At 45.7% G+C, this 16944-nt stretch overlaps 2 protein-coding genes and 1 long non-coding RNA gene across 5 annotated transcripts in view; 2 read left to right on the top strand and 1 right to left on the bottom strand.

The window, feature by feature from the left end:
* IAH1 (isoamyl acetate hydrolyzing esterase 1 (putative)) overlaps positions 1–16944 on the top strand; it is a 359243-nt gene that overhangs the window by 57588 nt on the left and 284711 nt on the right. The gene's annotated exons all lie outside the window — the stretch shown is intronic.
* LOC126933804 (uncharacterized) lies at positions 12708–13719 on the bottom strand. Of its 2 annotated transcripts, none has more exons than XR_007718732.1 (2): positions 13503–13719; positions 12708–13131 (listed from the first exon to the last, which is right to left on the bottom strand). It is a non-coding gene; the product is annotated as an uncharacterized LOC126933804 (long non-coding RNA). The 2 variants fall into 2 exon arrangements; XR_007718731.1 differs by having other exon boundaries at positions 13562–13692.
* ASAP2 (ArfGAP with SH3 domain, ankyrin repeat and PH domain 2) overlaps positions 14052–16944 on the top strand; it is a 203452-nt gene continuing 200559 nt past the window's right edge. Inside the window, exon 1 of one of the 2 annotated variants that reach the window (XM_050753889.1) lies at positions 14052–14508. In XM_050753889.1, the coding sequence (XP_050609846.1) occupies positions 14383–14508 (126 nt within the window). In that variant the 5' untranslated portion in view covers positions 14052–14382. The remainder of the gene's footprint in view (positions 14509–16944) is intronic. The other variant, XM_050753890.1, reaches the window with a different exon arrangement.

The following is a 16944-nucleotide window of genomic DNA, read 5'->3' as shown; positions in this document are numbered from 1 at the left end:
CCTCCCAAAGTGCTAGGATTATAGGTGTGAGCCACTGTGCCTGGCCTAATCCTTGGTTTTGAGTTTCTCCTCTAAAATGTTAGATAAAGCTGTGTAAACTTGCTTTCTCTAAAATCTCCCAAACACACATTAAAAATACAGATTTCCAATCCCCTCCCCTAAAGACAGTTCTGTGCCAGGGCCTTCTGGAATCTGGACTTTACAAAGGGTCCCGGAGATCCTTACGATTGGGCAAGTGTCAGCAATGCTTTTGAGCCTAGGAATGATGGTAGAGGGGGGTGGGCCTAGCCCATGGTCATTCTCACCATACCCCCAACAGGTGGGCAACCACTACAATGGGGAGGAGATGATGCTGGCCTGTATAACTGCAGGGACCTGGGACTAGGAGAGACCCATGCTTAGCATGAGGATAGCAGTGAGGAGAGCTCTGGGGAAAGAAAGCAGCTCGCAGAACAGCCTTGGGAGGTGGAGGATTCAAAATTCAGGAGATCATCCCTCAATAATATGTTCTAAGTCAGGCTGTAGCTGCTCAGATTACGTCATTAAGAGAGGTCTGTGGGGATAGACCCATTTGGGGACTCAGTGACCAGATGAAATAAATTAGACAGTCTAGAGAGTTGGGAGAAAAGCAATTTGGAGGAGGCTTTAACAGCCCTGGATACTCAGATCACTATGGCACCAAGTGGCGGGTAATCCAGTTGGCTCAGGGCGTCTGTCTCTGGCTTATATTGGGCCCCTGTTCTATGGGATAGAGAAATGCCTCTCTGAAGGTCATTTATTTCTGTGTTCCCCTCTCCGTGAGGTGGCATAAAGGCCCAGCACCTCTGCAGACACCATGACACCCTCAGCCCCGTGTTCCCAGAGTCTAGTCCAGTGTCTGGCATGTGCACATGGCATGGTCTCTGAATGGCAGCGTTGAATTGGGTTCCTGTATGTGATTCGACTGTAGGGCTCCAGGCTTTGTGATGGAGATGTCCAAATGGACTCTCCTAAGAGACCTGCGACCAGTACATATTTCTTTCTAATTTCCTCCTTAAAGCACCAGGATATACTTAGCCCTGTGGCAGGAATCTCTGTGTATCCTAACCTCATTTCAGCTATGTATTCTCCAGGGGGCTTTCTGTATTCACTCCATTCTTCAGGCACATGCCGACTCAGGCCAGCACCTCAAATGGATGGGCAGGAAAACCTTGCTGGACACAGAGTTAATTGCTGAATGGACTGGATACTCACATCCCACTGCCTCAGAGCATGGGCTCATTCCCAAAGGGCCTTCTCTCTCTCTCTCCAACTCAGCAGCACTCTTTAGTCCCAGCTGGAATTCATCAACGAAATACTGACCGGCATGAGCCTTCTCTGACAGCTTCAATTACCAGCTCAGGGAATACAAACAAAAGCCGAGGGAAGAGACGTCAGAGGTGGAAAAGCAGCAGAGCTGGGTCCTCCTGTGGCATGAATAATGCCAGGGAATATGTTTTTCCTCTATGGTTTAGCTCGATTTTGGGAGTTTGCTTTCTGAGAGGTATTAAGAGTCTTTTTCTTTTTTTAAGTTCTGATATACATATACAGGACGTGCAGTTTCGTCACATAGGTAAACGTGTGTCATGGTGGTTTGCTGCACCCATCAACCCATCACCTAGGTATTAAGTCCCACATGCATTAGCTATTTATCCTGATGCTCTCCCTCCTTCCACCCCCACCCCACCCTGACAGGCCCAAGTGTGTGTTGTTCCCCTCCCAGTGTCCATGTATTCTCATTGTTCAGCTCCCACTAATAAGTGAGAACACATGGTATTTGGTTTTCTGTTCCTGCGTTAGTTTGCTAAGAATAATGGCTTTAAGCTCCATCCATGTCCCTGCAAAGGACATGATCTTGTTCCTTTTTATGGCTGCATAGTATTCCGTGGTGTATACACACCACATTTTCTTTATCCAGTCTTTCATGGGCATTTGGGGTGATTCTGTGTCTTCGCTGCTGTGAATAGTGCTGCAATGAACATACACGTGCATGTATCTTTATTTTTTTTTTATTTTTATTTATTTATTTTTTTTTTGAGACGGAGTCTTGCTCTGTCGCCCAGGCTGGAGTGCAGTGGCGCGATCTCGGCTCACTGCAAGCTCCGCCTCCCGGGTTCACGCCATTCTCCTGCCTCAGCCTCCCGAGTAGCTGGGACTACAGGCGCCCACAACCGCGCCCGGCTAATTTTTTGTATTTTTAGTAGAGACGGGGTTTCACCGTGGTCTCGATCTCCTGACCTTGTGATCCGCCCGCCTCAGCCTCCCAAAGTGCTGGGATTACAGGCGTGAGCCACCGCGCCCGGCCGCATGTATCTTTATAACAGAATAATTTATATTTCTTTGGGTATATACCCAGTAATAGGATTGCTGGGTCAAATGATATTTCTGGTTCTAGGTCTTTGAGGAATTGCCACACTGTCTTCCACAATGGTTGAGCTAATTTACATTCCTGCCAACAGTGTGAAAGTGTTCTTATTTCTCCATAGCCTCACCAGCATCTGCTGTTTCTTGACCTTTTTTTTTTTTTGAGATAGAGTTTCACTCTTGTTGCCCAGGCTGGGGTGCAATGATGCAATCTTGGCTCACCGCAACCTCTGCCTCCCAGGTTCAAGAGATTCTCCTGCTTCAGCCTCCCTAGTAGCTGGGGTTACAGACATGCACCATTATGCCCTGGTAATTTTGTATTTTTAGTAGAGACGGGGCTTCTCCATGTTGGTCATGCTGGTCTCCAACTCCTGACCTCAGCTGATCCGCCCGCCTTGGCCTCCCAAAGTGCTGGGATTACAGGCGTGAGCCACCGTGTCTGGCTGATTTTTTTTTTTTTTTTAATGACCAAATAAAGATTTATCAGTTATAGAATCACACTATGTGTTGTGTTGTTTTGTTTTGTTTTTTGGGTTTTGCTTTTTTTTTTTTTTTTTTTTTTTTTTTTTTTTCCTTTGAGATGGAATTTCACTCTTATCGCCCAGGCTGGAGTGCAATGGCACGATCTCGGCTCACTGCAACCTCCACCTTCTGGGTTCAAGCAATTCTCCTGCCTCAGCCTCCCAAGTAGCTGGGATTATAGGCATGTGCCACCAGGCCCAACTAATTTTGTATTTTTTTAAGCAGAGATGGAGTTTCACCATGTTGGTCAGGTTGGTCTCGAACTCCTGACCTCAAGTTATCCACCCGCCTCGGCCTCTCAAAGTGCTGAGATTACAGGTGTGAGCCACTGCGCCCAGTGAATCACACTATGTTTTCAAGAGTGGGATATAAAATGTATGATTAATAATATATTTTATTGAGCAACTATTATGTGTCAGGTATTTTTACTTAGATAATCTCTAATTCTAAAATAAGTAACTCTTATCTTACTTAATCTCTAATTCCTGTATGAACCCTGCTAGATATGTGATGGTACCTTTCTTCCCTCATTCCATCTTTCCAATGAAGAAGTGAAGCCTCCCAGAGCAACTCACTCAAGGTCAGACAAGGTGGCAGGACCATGATTTGAACTTGAGCTCCAAACTCTTGAGTCCACACATTTGTTTTTTACTTTTTTAGTCCTTAACTTTTTTTTTAAACACTATTTTGTAGAGCTTTTGTAACAGCTTTATTGATATTTAACTTATATACCACATAATTCCACCGTTTAAAGTGTACAACTTGGCCAGGCACAGTGGCTCATGCCTATAATCTCAGCACTTTGGGAAGCTGAGGTGGGAGGATCTCTTGAGCCCAGGAATTCAAGACCAGCCTGAGCAACACAGTGAGACCCCATCGCTACAAAAAGTTTTAAAAATTGTCCAGGTGTGGTGGTGCACCCTTGTAGTCTAGCACTTTGGGAGACTCGGGGGGAAGGATCCCTTGTGCCCATGGGGGTAGAGGCTGCAGTGAGCCATGACTGTGCCACTGCACTCCTGCCTTAGTGACAGACCAAGACCCGGTCTCAGAGTAAAATAATACAAAATGAAATAAAGAAGCGTACAACTTAAGGGTTTTTAACATATTCACAGAATTGTAAAATCATTACCACAGTCAATTTTAGAAGATTTGCATCACCCAAAAAACCCTTTATCTCTCACCGTGTTATTCTTTCATCCCCTTCCCTGCCCTAAGCAACTACTAATCTACTTTCTGTCTCTACAGATTTGCTTCTTCCAGACACTTCATACAAACGGAGTCATATCATATGTGATGTTTTGTGACTGGTTTCTTTCAGTGAATACAATGTTTGCAAAGTTCATCCTTGTATCAGCACTTCATTCCTTTTAATAGCCAGATAATAAATATTCCATTATTTTATGGGTGGAATTATGCCCCCCAACTCATATGTTGAAATCTTAACCCTTAATGCCTCAGACTGTGACTTCATTTGGAAATAGTTGCAGATGTAATTGGTTAAGATGATGTCATACTGGAACAGAGTGAGTCCCTCATCCAACATGACTGGTGTCCTTATAAAAAGGGGACATTTGGACACAGACATGCACATAGGGAGCACGCCAAGTGCAGATGAAGGCAGGGCTCTGGGTGATAAGTCTACAAGCTGAAGAATGACAAAGATGGTCAGGAAACCACCAGAAGCTGGGACAGGGGCCTGGAACAGAGCCTCCTTCACAGCCTCTGGAGGAACTGACCATGCCTATACCTGGTCTCTCACTCTCAGCCTCCAGAACGGAGACAATAAATGCATGCCGTTTAAGCCCCCAGTTTCTAGTGGTTTGTTATGGTCCCCAGGAAACTATACCACATTTTGTTCACCCATTCATCAGTTCATGATCATTTGGGTTGTTTCCACTGTTGGGCTATTATGAATAATGCTGCTGTTGACATTTGTGAACACATTCTTGTGGGAACATGTGTTCTCATTTCTCTTGATATATATCTAGCAGTGAAATTGCTAAGTCATACGACAACTCTATGTTTAAATGTTTGAGCAAGTCCCAGACTGTTTTCCAAAGTGGTTGCACCATTGTGCATTCCCACTGGCAGCATGTGAGGATACCAGTTTCTCTGCATCTTCACCAACACTTGTTATTGTCTATTTTATTCTTTTTTATTCTTTTTTTTTTGGCATGATCTTGGCTCATTGCAAGCTCCGCCTCCCAGGTTCACGCCATTCTCCTGCCTCAGCCTCCTGAGTAGCTGGGACTACAGGCACCTGCCACCATGCCGGGCTAATTTTTTTTTTTTTTTTTTTTTTTTTTTTGCATTTTTAGTAGAGACAGGGTTTCACTGTGTCAGCCAGGATGGTCTCGATCTCCTGACCTCGTGATTTGCCTGTCTTGGCCTCCCAAAGTGCTGGGATTATAGGCGTAAGTCATCACGCTCAGCCATATTGTCTGTTTTATTCTAGTCATCTGTATTAGTCCATTTTCACAGTGCTGATAAAGACATACCTGAGACTGGGTAATTTATAAAGAAAAAGAGGTTTAATGGACTCAGTTCCATGTGGCTGGGGAGACCTCGCAATCATGGCAGAAGGCGAAAGGCACGTCTTACATGGCAGCAGGCAAGAGAGAATGAGAGCCAAGCAAAGGGGGTCTCCCCATATAAAACCATCTGATCTCGGACAGGGGGAGTGGCTCATGCCTGTAATCCTGGCACTTTGGGAGGCTGAAGCAGGCCGATCACCAGGTCAGGAGTTCAAGACCATCCTGGCCAACATGGTGAAACCCCGTCTCTACTAAAAATAGAAAAATTAGCTGGGCATGGTGGCGGGTGCCTGTAATCCCAGCTCCTCGGGAGGCTGAGGTAGGAGAATCACTTGAACCAGGGAGTCAGAGGTTGCAGTCAGCAGAAATCAGGCCACTGCACTCCAAACTAGCAACAGAGTGAGACTCCATCCCAAAAACAAAAACAAAAACAAAACCCCAAAAATCATTATTCACTACCATGAGAACAGTATGGAGGGAACCTCTCCCATGATTAAATTATCTCCCACTGGGTCCCTCCCACAACACATGAGAATTATGGGAACTACAATTCAAGATGAAATTTGGGGGGAGACACAGCCAAACTATATCACCATCCTAGTGGGTGTGACATGGTAGCACATTGTGGTTTGGATTTGCCTCTCCCTGATGACGTTGGGATGCCTAATGATGTTGGGCATCTTTTCACGTGCCTAGTGATTTGTGTATCGTCTTTGGAGAAATGTCTATTTGAATTCTTTGTCCATTTTAAAATTGAGTAGTCTTTTATTATTGAGTTGTAAGAGTTCTTTAAATATTCTAGACACAAGTCCCTTATCAGATATCTTATTTACAAACATTTCATTATGGCCCGGCACAGTGGCTCATGCCTGTAATCCCAGTACTTTGGGAAGTTGAGGCAGGAGGATCCCTTGAGCCCAGGAGTTTGAGACCAGCCTGGACAACATAGTAGAACTCCTGTCTCTCTGAAAAATAAAAAACAAATTAGCCAGGCATGGTGGCATATGCCTGTAGTCCCAGCTACTTGGGAGGCTGAGGTAGGAGGATCACCTGAGCCCAGGGAGGTCAAGGCTACAGTTAGCCATGATTGCACCACTGCACTCCAGCCTGGGCAACAGGGCGAGACCCTGTCTCAAAACAAACAAACGGACAAACAAACAAACAAACAAAACCCCAAAACAAAAAAACAAAGAAAACCCAAAAAACATTTCCTTAAAATCGTGAGGTTTTTTTTTTTTCTACTTCCTTGATGTGTCTTTTGCAGGACAAAAGTTTTATTTTTGAAGTCCAGTTTATCTATTGTGAATTAGTATTTTATTTTACTGCTTTGCCTTTACACTTGCCCCTCTCTAATCATTTCTCCAGGCGCAGCCAACATGACCTTTTATAAAGTGTGAAACAAATCATGCCGGCCCTCTGCTTGTAAAAAACACATCCAAGGAGGAGATCGAGAAGGAGGTCGAGGCGGCAGTGAGCCATGATCGCGCCACTGCACTCCAGCCTGGGAGATAGAGCGAGATCCTGTCTCTAAAAACAAATAAACAAACAAACAAAACAAACAACAAGCCCAAGAAGATTTTGAGGTTCTGCACCCCCAGGGTCCTGTCCATCTCTTCAGCATCAGCTCCCGGCCACAGCTATTGCTGCCTTGCTCCCAGAGCTCCAGCTGCCCTGACCTTCTCACAAGGTCTACTTAACTCCAGCTTCAGAGACTTTGCATTTGCTGTTCCTTGGTAACACTCTCCTCTCTGATTTGCACTCAGCTGCTCCTCCTCATTCTGGACTCAGTTCAAATGTCGCTTCCTCCCAGAAGCCTTTCCTGATTGTCCTCTCGGATATAGCCACTTTACCCTACCAGAATATTCTTTATTCCTTCCCTTTGCTTCATTTCCTTCCACAGGACTTACGTGATTAGTTGTGTATTTACTTACTATCTGCCTTCTCCTGCTAGATCTAACTTCTAAAGCACCCACCACCTTCTCTGGCTTGTTTATTACTACATCCTAGTTTTGAGGACAGTGCTTGGCATATACTAGGTATTTAGTAAATATTAGTGAAATTAATGAGAAACGCAGTATACAGCAGCACCTAGACAGAGTATATTACAGCATGGCACTTCAGAAAGGAACTTTCCTAAATCTTAGGACTGGAAAAAACCTTAACCCTTCAGGTTTTATTGAGTCCCATCAGTATGGTTTACCTAACTTGGAATACTGGCTTCTGACAAGTGGGAGTATCAATCCTCGCTTATGCTGTATCCACTATGCTAGAATAATGCTTCTCGAATTGTAAAGTGCAAACACATTGCCTGAGGATCTTGCTGAAGAGCAGGCTCTGATTCAGCAGGCCCAAGGTTTTGCATTTCTACCAGGCTCCCAGGTGATGCCAGTGCAGCTGATCTGGGCACCACACTTTGAGTAGCAAGGGTTGAGGGGACAGGAGTCCTCAGCTCATATGTGATGGTGTCACGCCACCACCATACTGAAACTGGAACCGAACTGAGGCTCCTGACGTAGAGGGAAAAAGACATTTCAGTCTGTAATAGGGCAAGGGACCCAATCCAATCACCACTGCCCTCCCAACCACTGCTCGCATTCTGTCTGTAAACATATTTTTACCAGAATACTTGAGTGGGGAGAAGACCCCCGTCATGCGGGGAAAGGAAACCACTGTGCCTTCACACATCTCAAACCAATGGCTTTTCCTTACACTGAATTGACACGTCTTCTCTCATTTGGTATGCTGAAGGATTAGCACCTCCATGCAGTTCAATTCTATGAACATTTACGGAGCACCTATTGTGTGCCTGCCTGCTCTGTTTTGGAGCTAGAGATACAAAGATAAATAAAACACCTCCCCCTCTCCCAGAAGCCTAGTGACTGCAGTGAGCTGAGAAAACAGATGTTGTAGTCATGATCTAATGTGAACATCTGTATAATGCAAGCATCCAGTGCTTTGGGGCAAGAGAAGCGTTGTGTTTCCAGAGTGAAGTTGAGACTTACCAGTTCAATGAAATGAGTGCTCCCATCTCGTCTGAACCATTCCTTGGCCACAACAATTACTTCACATGCCAATGAGAATAGAGAGGACGCTGATGTGCACGGGCAGGGAGGAAGGGCAGGGGTGGCACTTCACAGCGTGCTCCTCGCTCCATCCCCTCACAACAGCACTAGGCTATGTGTAAAGCACTGTGGAAGCAGCGGGAACTCAGATGGTTCTATCCAGAGACTTCAAAAATGATGTCTGGAGGGGAGATTTGGGTTCGACCCTGAAAGAGGACCAGAAGTTTGCCGGATGGACAAGAGAAGGAGTGCTCCAGGCGGAGGAGTCCCCATGAGGGGTCACGGAGGAAATCCATAATGTGCTCAGTGAATGGTGAGTTAACTTGCCCTATGGGAAACAGATGAAGGGCAGGCAGACTGCATTCAGCTTAATGCACGCAAGGGCACTGCGAGCTGGGAAATGTGGCAAGCTTGGTGTGGTGAAAGTGGGGCTGGCAAACTTCTTCTATGAAGAGCCAGACAGTACTGTAAATATTTTAGGTGTGGGGGCCATTTGATGTCTGTCGAAACGACTCAACGCCACCGCCGTGGGTAAGAGGTAAAAGAATGGTGTGGTGCTGCCGATAAAACTTTATAATCACTCAAATTTGAGTTCCATATAATTTTCACACGTCATGAAATATTATTCTTCTTTTCATTTTTTTCAACCATTAAACAGTGTCAAAACCATTCTCAGCTCACAAACACTATAAAAACAGGTTGTGAGCTGTATTTGGCCCCTGGGCCAGTTTGCAGATCTCTGGGTCAAAACACGGTGTGGGGAGGGCCAGAGTCAAGGAAGTTGGGGAAAAGGCTGGAACAAACTGTGACGAAGGAGTTTAAACCTTATCTGGGGGCCAAACGGAAACCACTGGACATTCTTTAGCCCAGGGAGAACATGTTCAGATAAGACACAAGTGGACTTCTGTACCACCTAAGAGGGAGCCCTACACAATTAGCAATGGGTCTCCATGGAGGCAGAAGAGACTGATTTGACTCAAGAAGATAAATTATTGCAAACACACTTAAAAAGCTTTAGCGAAACTTATTTACATACGGAGTGCTTATTAAACTCTTTTTTGCTCTTTCATTAAAACAAACCACACCCTCTGTCAGTACGGGGTTGTGTTGTTCCCAGTACTTGAAAACAACACATGGCATTTTCTTAATAACTCAAAGACAAATACTTTTTATTAACACAAGTTCCTTTGCTCACATAGTCCAATTTACTGAGATTTTATCCTGTATGTGTTTTAATTCCATGAGAGTGACTCAGAGCTGGGAGTTCCAATGCCCTGGCTCTGGACAAGGATGATACAATTATACTCAGAAGTGGGCTGGTCAATGTTTAACAATCTACTCTCTGAAAAGGTGTATGTGTGAACGTAAGTAAATACGTTTATTTTAACTTTTACTGATTGAAAAGATGTGTAGCACACAATTTGTGAGTAATTACAAATTATACACTACTCTTTACTGTAAATTCCATATAGCTAATTGATTCTCACAGAATGCTTTCATCCATAGCCAATCTGTGTCTGCAATTCAACCACAATTTGACAAAACAAGACTACAAATAAATGCTTGATTATTGTCCAGCTCAGCAAAGAAGTTGCTCATGTCATTGACAAATGAGTGTAGTTTCAACCTGAATATTAGCTGACTTTTTTGTTTACGTCAATAAGACAAAACTGAAACAGTGAAGATGCATGCAATAACTTTATTCATCTGTCAATGACATGAGTGACCTTTTTACTGAATCATGTACTAGTTTGCAAATATTAGAAGGGTATTTCCTCAAAAATTTCATTATTCATTATTTACAATGTGATGGCTATAGACCCGACACCCACTTTAAGTCTAATCTGCATGACATTTTCTCTATAACTGCATTGTTTATTAAGTTAGACAATCAACAAAACAATAAATCAGCCTTTGAGTTTTATCATTTGCCAATTTCCCTGGTGTAAACACTCCACCATGGACAATTTCAAACTACCAGAATATGGAGTGGGGAAGAGATGTTCACTAGCACACCATGATATAATACTTCCACCATACAGAAGAGATATAACCAACAACTTGCAAAATTCCTGCAAACTGAAGAATCAGGTCTCTGGTGCCAGCACAAGTGACTCTGGTATATGACTGATAATATTTAATTTACCTAATACTGTCTTTCCAGTTCAGCAATGAGTGTGTCATCTATTGAAACTGCTATGTTAAAATAAAAAATGAACAGGCCTCAAGTATCTGTAAAGTTAGCAATGAATAAATCTGCTTGTTATCTAAACCTACCATCTTAACAAAATGATCACATTCTCAAAAATTTAGCTCCCCATGGCATGTAAAACATGCCTCATTCTCAAAAGTCTAGGACAATAATTAGAGTCTCAGTACTAATGTTTAGCACTGCTTTGTGGCATTTTTCTCTCTTGTGTCTAAACTAACAAAAAACACAGAAAATGGCAGCATGAACACCAGGGCAGGGAGGCACCTTAGAAATTAGCTAGTCAAAGCTACACTCTTTAGGGAGGCTAGCTTACTTACCACAGAGAAGCAATTTATTACCAAAACCCAAGTTCTCATTTGTAAAATAGTTTCTGGGTGCTAAAGGGAGATAACCGTGGTAAATGTATTCAATTTTCTCTCACTTTGGGGATAAATGGATCCCTTCAGCACCATGATTTTGGGGAGAGTATTATTAAGTTACGAAAAGAAACTTTGTTTTACTTACATTTCACATCACTAGGGTTTTTAGGTTGTTGTTTCTATTTCTTACCATAGTTCTTTCAAAGCACACATTTGCCCATTCCAAGAATAATCATTTACAAGTTAATAGCAAGTGAACTGGACAAGTCTTGTGTAAACCAGCCAACCCTGAAGCAAATTTCAGAGTCAAGAACATATTTTACACCTTGATCCGAGAGTGATAAATCCTAGGTTCTTGTGAACTAGTAGAGGCAGAACATTCCTTTGGAAAATGGGCTGTTGGTCAATCACACTGGGTTGCTAAAAATTTCATTTTTGAGAGGAGAGCCTCTTCTCTGGAAATGATGTCTTTAACATCACATTTTCATTCTCTCCTTTTCCTCTTCTTCTTTCCGTCTCCTTCTTCCTCCTTCTTCTCTCTCTCTCTCTTTTTTTTTTTTTAATAATACAGGCCTACAATCTCCTACAGAAACCCCAAAGGCCAGATATGTGTGGATTCTCAAATTTTCGGATTTTAGAAAGGTAACACATTGCATATAACATATATTCCTAATTACCCCCAGTAAGGTCTGGGGCAATACTTCATAATCAACCATGTTTATATTTTGCAGCAAAACATACATATTCACATGAAGTAGGTTAAACAAGACCACACATAGCCTCACGTCAGTTCATTTCAGCTGAATTTTACTATTAAGAACTATTTGTAAAGCTACATTTTCAGGGCTTTTTAGATTTAATAATTCTGGATAAGGGAGTATAGGCCTGTAATGACATTATCAGCATACTCTTCTTCCCCTGATGCATTAAAAAAAATGAGTATGTGTAGTGTTTCCTTGATCCATGTTGAACTTTAATTTTGTTATTTACTGGAAGCTACTCATTCTTATATTAATCTCAGAAAGGCATTAGCAATGTTTTGCTCTGGTCTTGCTTTAATTCTAGGCTTATGCAATAGGCAAGTTAGATTTCTAAGGGATGATAGAGGAATAAATGGTTCTAGCATTCTATCAATTTGGTATCCTCTTTAGGCCACCAATGAACTTGGTAACTACTTGTTTTCCACCAGCCTTTCAATGCAACACAGCTTTGCAATTTTATTTTTTTGAGGCTACTAAAGGTACCTGCAAAATTAAACTAAAAGAAACAAGAACCGGAGTTGCACATAAAGAGAGAACACAGAATACCAAGCTTAACTTTGTCCTTGTAGAAGTATTGATTAGTCTGGTTAATGCTGTACTAGACATCAAGGAAAAACCCGACTTTCTTTCTTAGATCCCTCACAGCCTCATGGAGACCAGCCCTCTACAAATCAAGACTTGAAAAGTTATTCAGGATATTCCCTGATGTCAAAAACTGTGACTGGGAAACTAGCTAGGAGGGAACAGAATCTGCCTGGTGTTGCAGAAGATGTATTAATATAAATAATAAACACAAAACATGAATTGTAGAAGGCTTCAAATAGAGGAAAACTTCAGATACCAAAAGGATGAAATAATATCAGAAGAAACAGACACAGTTTTTAAATTGTAACTTGTTGTCTAGTGCAATGATAAAAGCTATCCACGAATACAGCGATTTTAGAAAGTTAAATTTTACATGCAGTGCTACTAAAATACCAAAGGCCATACATAATGTCTGACCCAAGCTGCCACCTCATATAGCAACTTCTTACATGGGAGCTTTAAAAAGATTGTTTGGTCCACTGTCCTGCAGTGTCAGGAGACGGCTTTGTCTGACATATTGAATTTCCAATGTCTCTCACACTTCCTCCTTTTCAGATGCACAAAAGGTTTTTGTAAAGTTTCTCTTGGTTTTACTGCTGGCAGCTACAGAAACCATGCCACAAGTCTGGTGTAGAGTTATAGGGTGTGATTTTATTTGACTGGTATCTTCAGAGCTTCTGGATTTTTCAATATAACCGAGAATTTCCTTAAGAGCTGTAAATGAAAATCGGTACCAGTTCGAACCCTTTAGTGGCCGGTTTTTTGTGAGGTTGGCTGGCTGCTGTTGCACGTTCTCCCCCCCTCCTCCTCCTCCTGCACCCCCTCGGTTCCCTCCCCTGCCTGCAGGAATACCACTACAGGGCGTTCAGTAGCCTTCCTAGGTGGGTCCTGGCCTAGTACCCTAAAACTATAACCGAGAATACCTATCACTGGGCAGCTTAGGAAACGCGACTGGGACTTTTAGTAGGGGTCCCTCACCGTTCTAAAGCACTCACACTAGAGTCAGGGGACATGGGTTTAAATCCCCACCCGGCCGCTTATCTTGTGCTCTTGGGCACACTGTGTCCCCTATATGAAATAAGCACCCATCTCTTCATCTGACTCCTAGGGCTGCGAGGATGCAATGACTGCACGCAACGCGCACATTCACGGTTTGGTCACTTCTGGCGTCCGGCTGTGGTCCCCACAGGGTGCCCGCGGGCGGAGCGCATCCTCCGGCAGGGGGCGAGCTCCGCACCCCGCTTTCCTCATGGGCCGGCGCGGCCCGCCGTTCAAGTGGGGAGCCCAGAGGTGCTCCACGCCATGGGCGGGGGGTGGTTGGCGCGCACAGGGCCGGACTCCGGCCGGGCGCACCTCCACACGCACCCTCGCCGGCCGCGGGTCGGAGTCGGGGCCTCCACACGCACCCTCGCCGGCCGGGGGCGGGGTATGGGTGCGGCGCTCGGGGCCCCGAACGCCCAGACAATGCGGCGCGCGGCGGCCAGGAACGGCTCGGCGGGCCGGGGCGCGCGCCGCCTTCCTTCCTGCGGGCTCCGCTTCCCGGCGGCGCGGCAACGGCGAGCGCGCCGATTGGCGGCCCGGTCCTCCCGCCGCCCCGCCCCACGCCCGGCCGGCCGCCGCCCCCGGTCCGGACCCGCCCCTCTCCGCGGGAGGCGTCGGGGCCCGCGGCTGGGTGGCGGGTAGTTACCGCCGGCTGTGCGCGCCCGCCTCGGGGCTCGCTCTGAGAGGACGCGGCGGCGGCGGCGGACGCGGAGCCCTCGGCGCGCAGGCAGGCGGACCGGCCGAGCTGCGCGGGGCTGCGCGCCGCCTCTGCTCCGCCGCCAGGCCCCGCGCGGCTCCCGCGCCCGCCTCTCCCCTTTGTCCGCGGGCCGGAGCGGCGGCGTCCGAGCGGCGGTCGGAGCCCGCGGCGGCGGTTGAGGCGGCGGCGCCCCCGCGGCCGTGCGCCAGCGCCCTCGCGCCGAGGCGATGCCGGACCAGATCTCCGTGTCGGAATTCGTGGCCGAGACCCATGAGGACTACAAGGCGCCCACGGCCTCCAGCTTCACCACCCGCACGGCGCAGTGCCGGAACACCGTGGCGGCCATCGAGGAGGTGAGGCGGCCTGTGCGGCGGCTCCGGCCGCAGGTATCCCGCGCCCGAGCCCCGCCCGCCGCTCCCGCATCCGCATCCCGGGAAAACTTTCTTTGCTCCGAAGCCGGACGCGGCCGGGCCAACCCTGCCCGAGACAGAAGCCCTTTGTTCCCGCCTAGGTGGCTCGGAGGAGATGGGTGATGGCCACCTTGGGCCTCTGTAAGACCTCCCCTCTCTCGGCCTCGTGGCCCTCGCGGGGTTCCCCGGCCTGGTCCTTTCCCCGCAGCGCGGCCAACTTTGGCCAGAGTCGGGGTCTGCGGCGAGCTGTGGGGATCCCGCTGCCCACCGCCGCCCGCCGCCGCCCGGGGTCCTTGGTCCCCGGCGCGGACCTTACCAACTTGTTCTTGAAGTGGCGCGGCGGGGGCAGCTCCGCTCTCCGAGCTCCCCGCCGCAGTCCCCGAGCCCTGCAGGGCCCCCACCCTCGGGCCCGCGGGTCCGGGGCATCCCGGGCTGCCTGGGAAGGCATGCCCGCCTCAGCCAGGGCGGCCTGGCTGCGCTCCACCCGTGCCCGGAGAAGGAACTGCGGGCAAGGTGTGTGAGAGTCGGCGCTTCTGGGTCCAAGAGGCCTCCAGGAGCCGCTCCCCGGTTACCTGGGTCTCACCTGCTTGAATCCGGGGTGCCACCCTTCCCCTCAACCTGGAAAAGGCCTGGTTTTAGTAAAGTGCTTTCAAGGTGCAAAGTCATCACGCCTAGCTGCTAACTAGCACGCTCTCCAGGTCCTGGGGAGAGGAACACGTAGGAACGAAGAAGCTTGGTTGAAAATTAAAACCGTGGGGAAATGGGCAGGCTGTGAGTCCAGGGGCCACCGTTGGCTGTGGTTTGAGGCACATCCTCACCTTCAGTCCTCCTTTTCCTTACCCACCAAACGGGATTAGTAATGCATCCTTTCCAGGATCAGAGACTATGTGAAGTGCTTAGCACTCTGCTCGACTCAGAACAGGTTTATAAGCCACACATGTGGCGATAGTGAATCCATGATTAAATGTCTCTTGGCCAGAATGTCAGGTTACAGTTCTAAAATTGGGTTTTGCAGGTATTTCAGCAGAAAACGCCTGGGCTAGCAGGCTTGAGCGGAAGTCACCAAAGAGCTTTAAAGGAAGCAATGGCATTATTATTTTTCTTTTTTCTTTTTTTTTGCCCATTTGAACAAAGCATCTGCTGTTAAGAATTGAAAAAAAAATCCAGAATGTTTTCCCTTAATGGAAAAATTTTTTCTTTGTAGCTGTAAACAGTCAATAAAAGGGAATCAAAAGTAACAGATTCAGCATTCTGAATGCTGTTAATATAGCTTGGGTAGCCTTCCTTCTCTCCATTTAATTTGGCGGAAGAGAGCTGCATGTAAACCTTTCCTATGAGTTCGGTGATTCCCCAGATCACTTAATTCTACTTTTAGCAGCAAGGCTTAAAAATGATGCCTTCAAATGAGGCAGATGGGGATGGGTGAATAAATTTTTTTCCTAAGTGCCAGTTTAAAAAGCACAGTGTTTTGAGAATACACCATTAATAATGTTTATGGAATGATTGCAACCAAAAAGGTAGCTGAGTATTTCTTAAGGGAAGGAAGCATTGTGCATGATGTCTTTCTTTAGAAAGCTTGATTATGTTTAAAGTTCTGTTGCTTTTCCCCACTGCAGTTTGTCAGTTAAATATTATTAGCATTGGCAGATGTTGGAAAGCCAAGCAAATAGGAATTGCTATTAAAATTGGCATACACTTTCTTTGATTAATTTTAGTTTACAGTGTGTAATTCCAAAGCTCTTTTTGTATGCTGTGCAGGAGATTACCCTAGAGCTCAGTTACTGAGCAGATTACAAAGAGACTGGATTTGGTCATTTCATTAAATTGCAAGCTTGCTTCATGTTGCCGTCTAAGCCCAAGATTTGGTTCAAGTCTGAAAATGGACAAATTAAAATCATTTCAGGTTTATTTCACTTTAAGCAAATCTACATACGTGCTATGATGATGGTACGTGTGAGCTTGGTTTTATAACTAAATTTGAAAGTTGTTCACTTTCTGAGGTAAATCGATGTGGATTTTTAAATAATGCTCTTTCCCAGGGTGTCTAATGTTCCTTTCTATTACCAAAACTTGTTCTGTATATGGTTTAATAACAAATGATGCGTACAGTATTTTGGTTTTAAACAAAAATCTTCTCATACTGAGATGAAATGTGAGAGGGTATCATGACATAAAGTTACTCATTTAACAAATAAAATAAAATTTGCAAGCTCTTGGTCTTATTTTTAAACAAATGAATCATGGAACTAGCAAACTAATTTTGTATTTATTTATTTATTTATTTTTTGAGATGTAGTTTCGCTCTTGTTGCCCAGGCTGGAGTGCAGTGGTTCAGTCTTGGCTCACTGCACTCTCTGCCTGCCAGGTTCAAGCTATTCT

Source organism: Macaca thibetana, chromosome 13 (assembly GCF_024542745.1).
Source record: "Macaca thibetana thibetana isolate TM-01 chromosome 13, ASM2454274v1, whole genome shotgun sequence".
Lineage (NCBI taxonomy): Eukaryota > Metazoa > Chordata > Mammalia > Primates > Cercopithecidae > Macaca > Macaca thibetana.
Note: the sequence above shows the minus strand (reverse complement) of the source record. Positions and strands in the feature narration are given on the sequence as shown.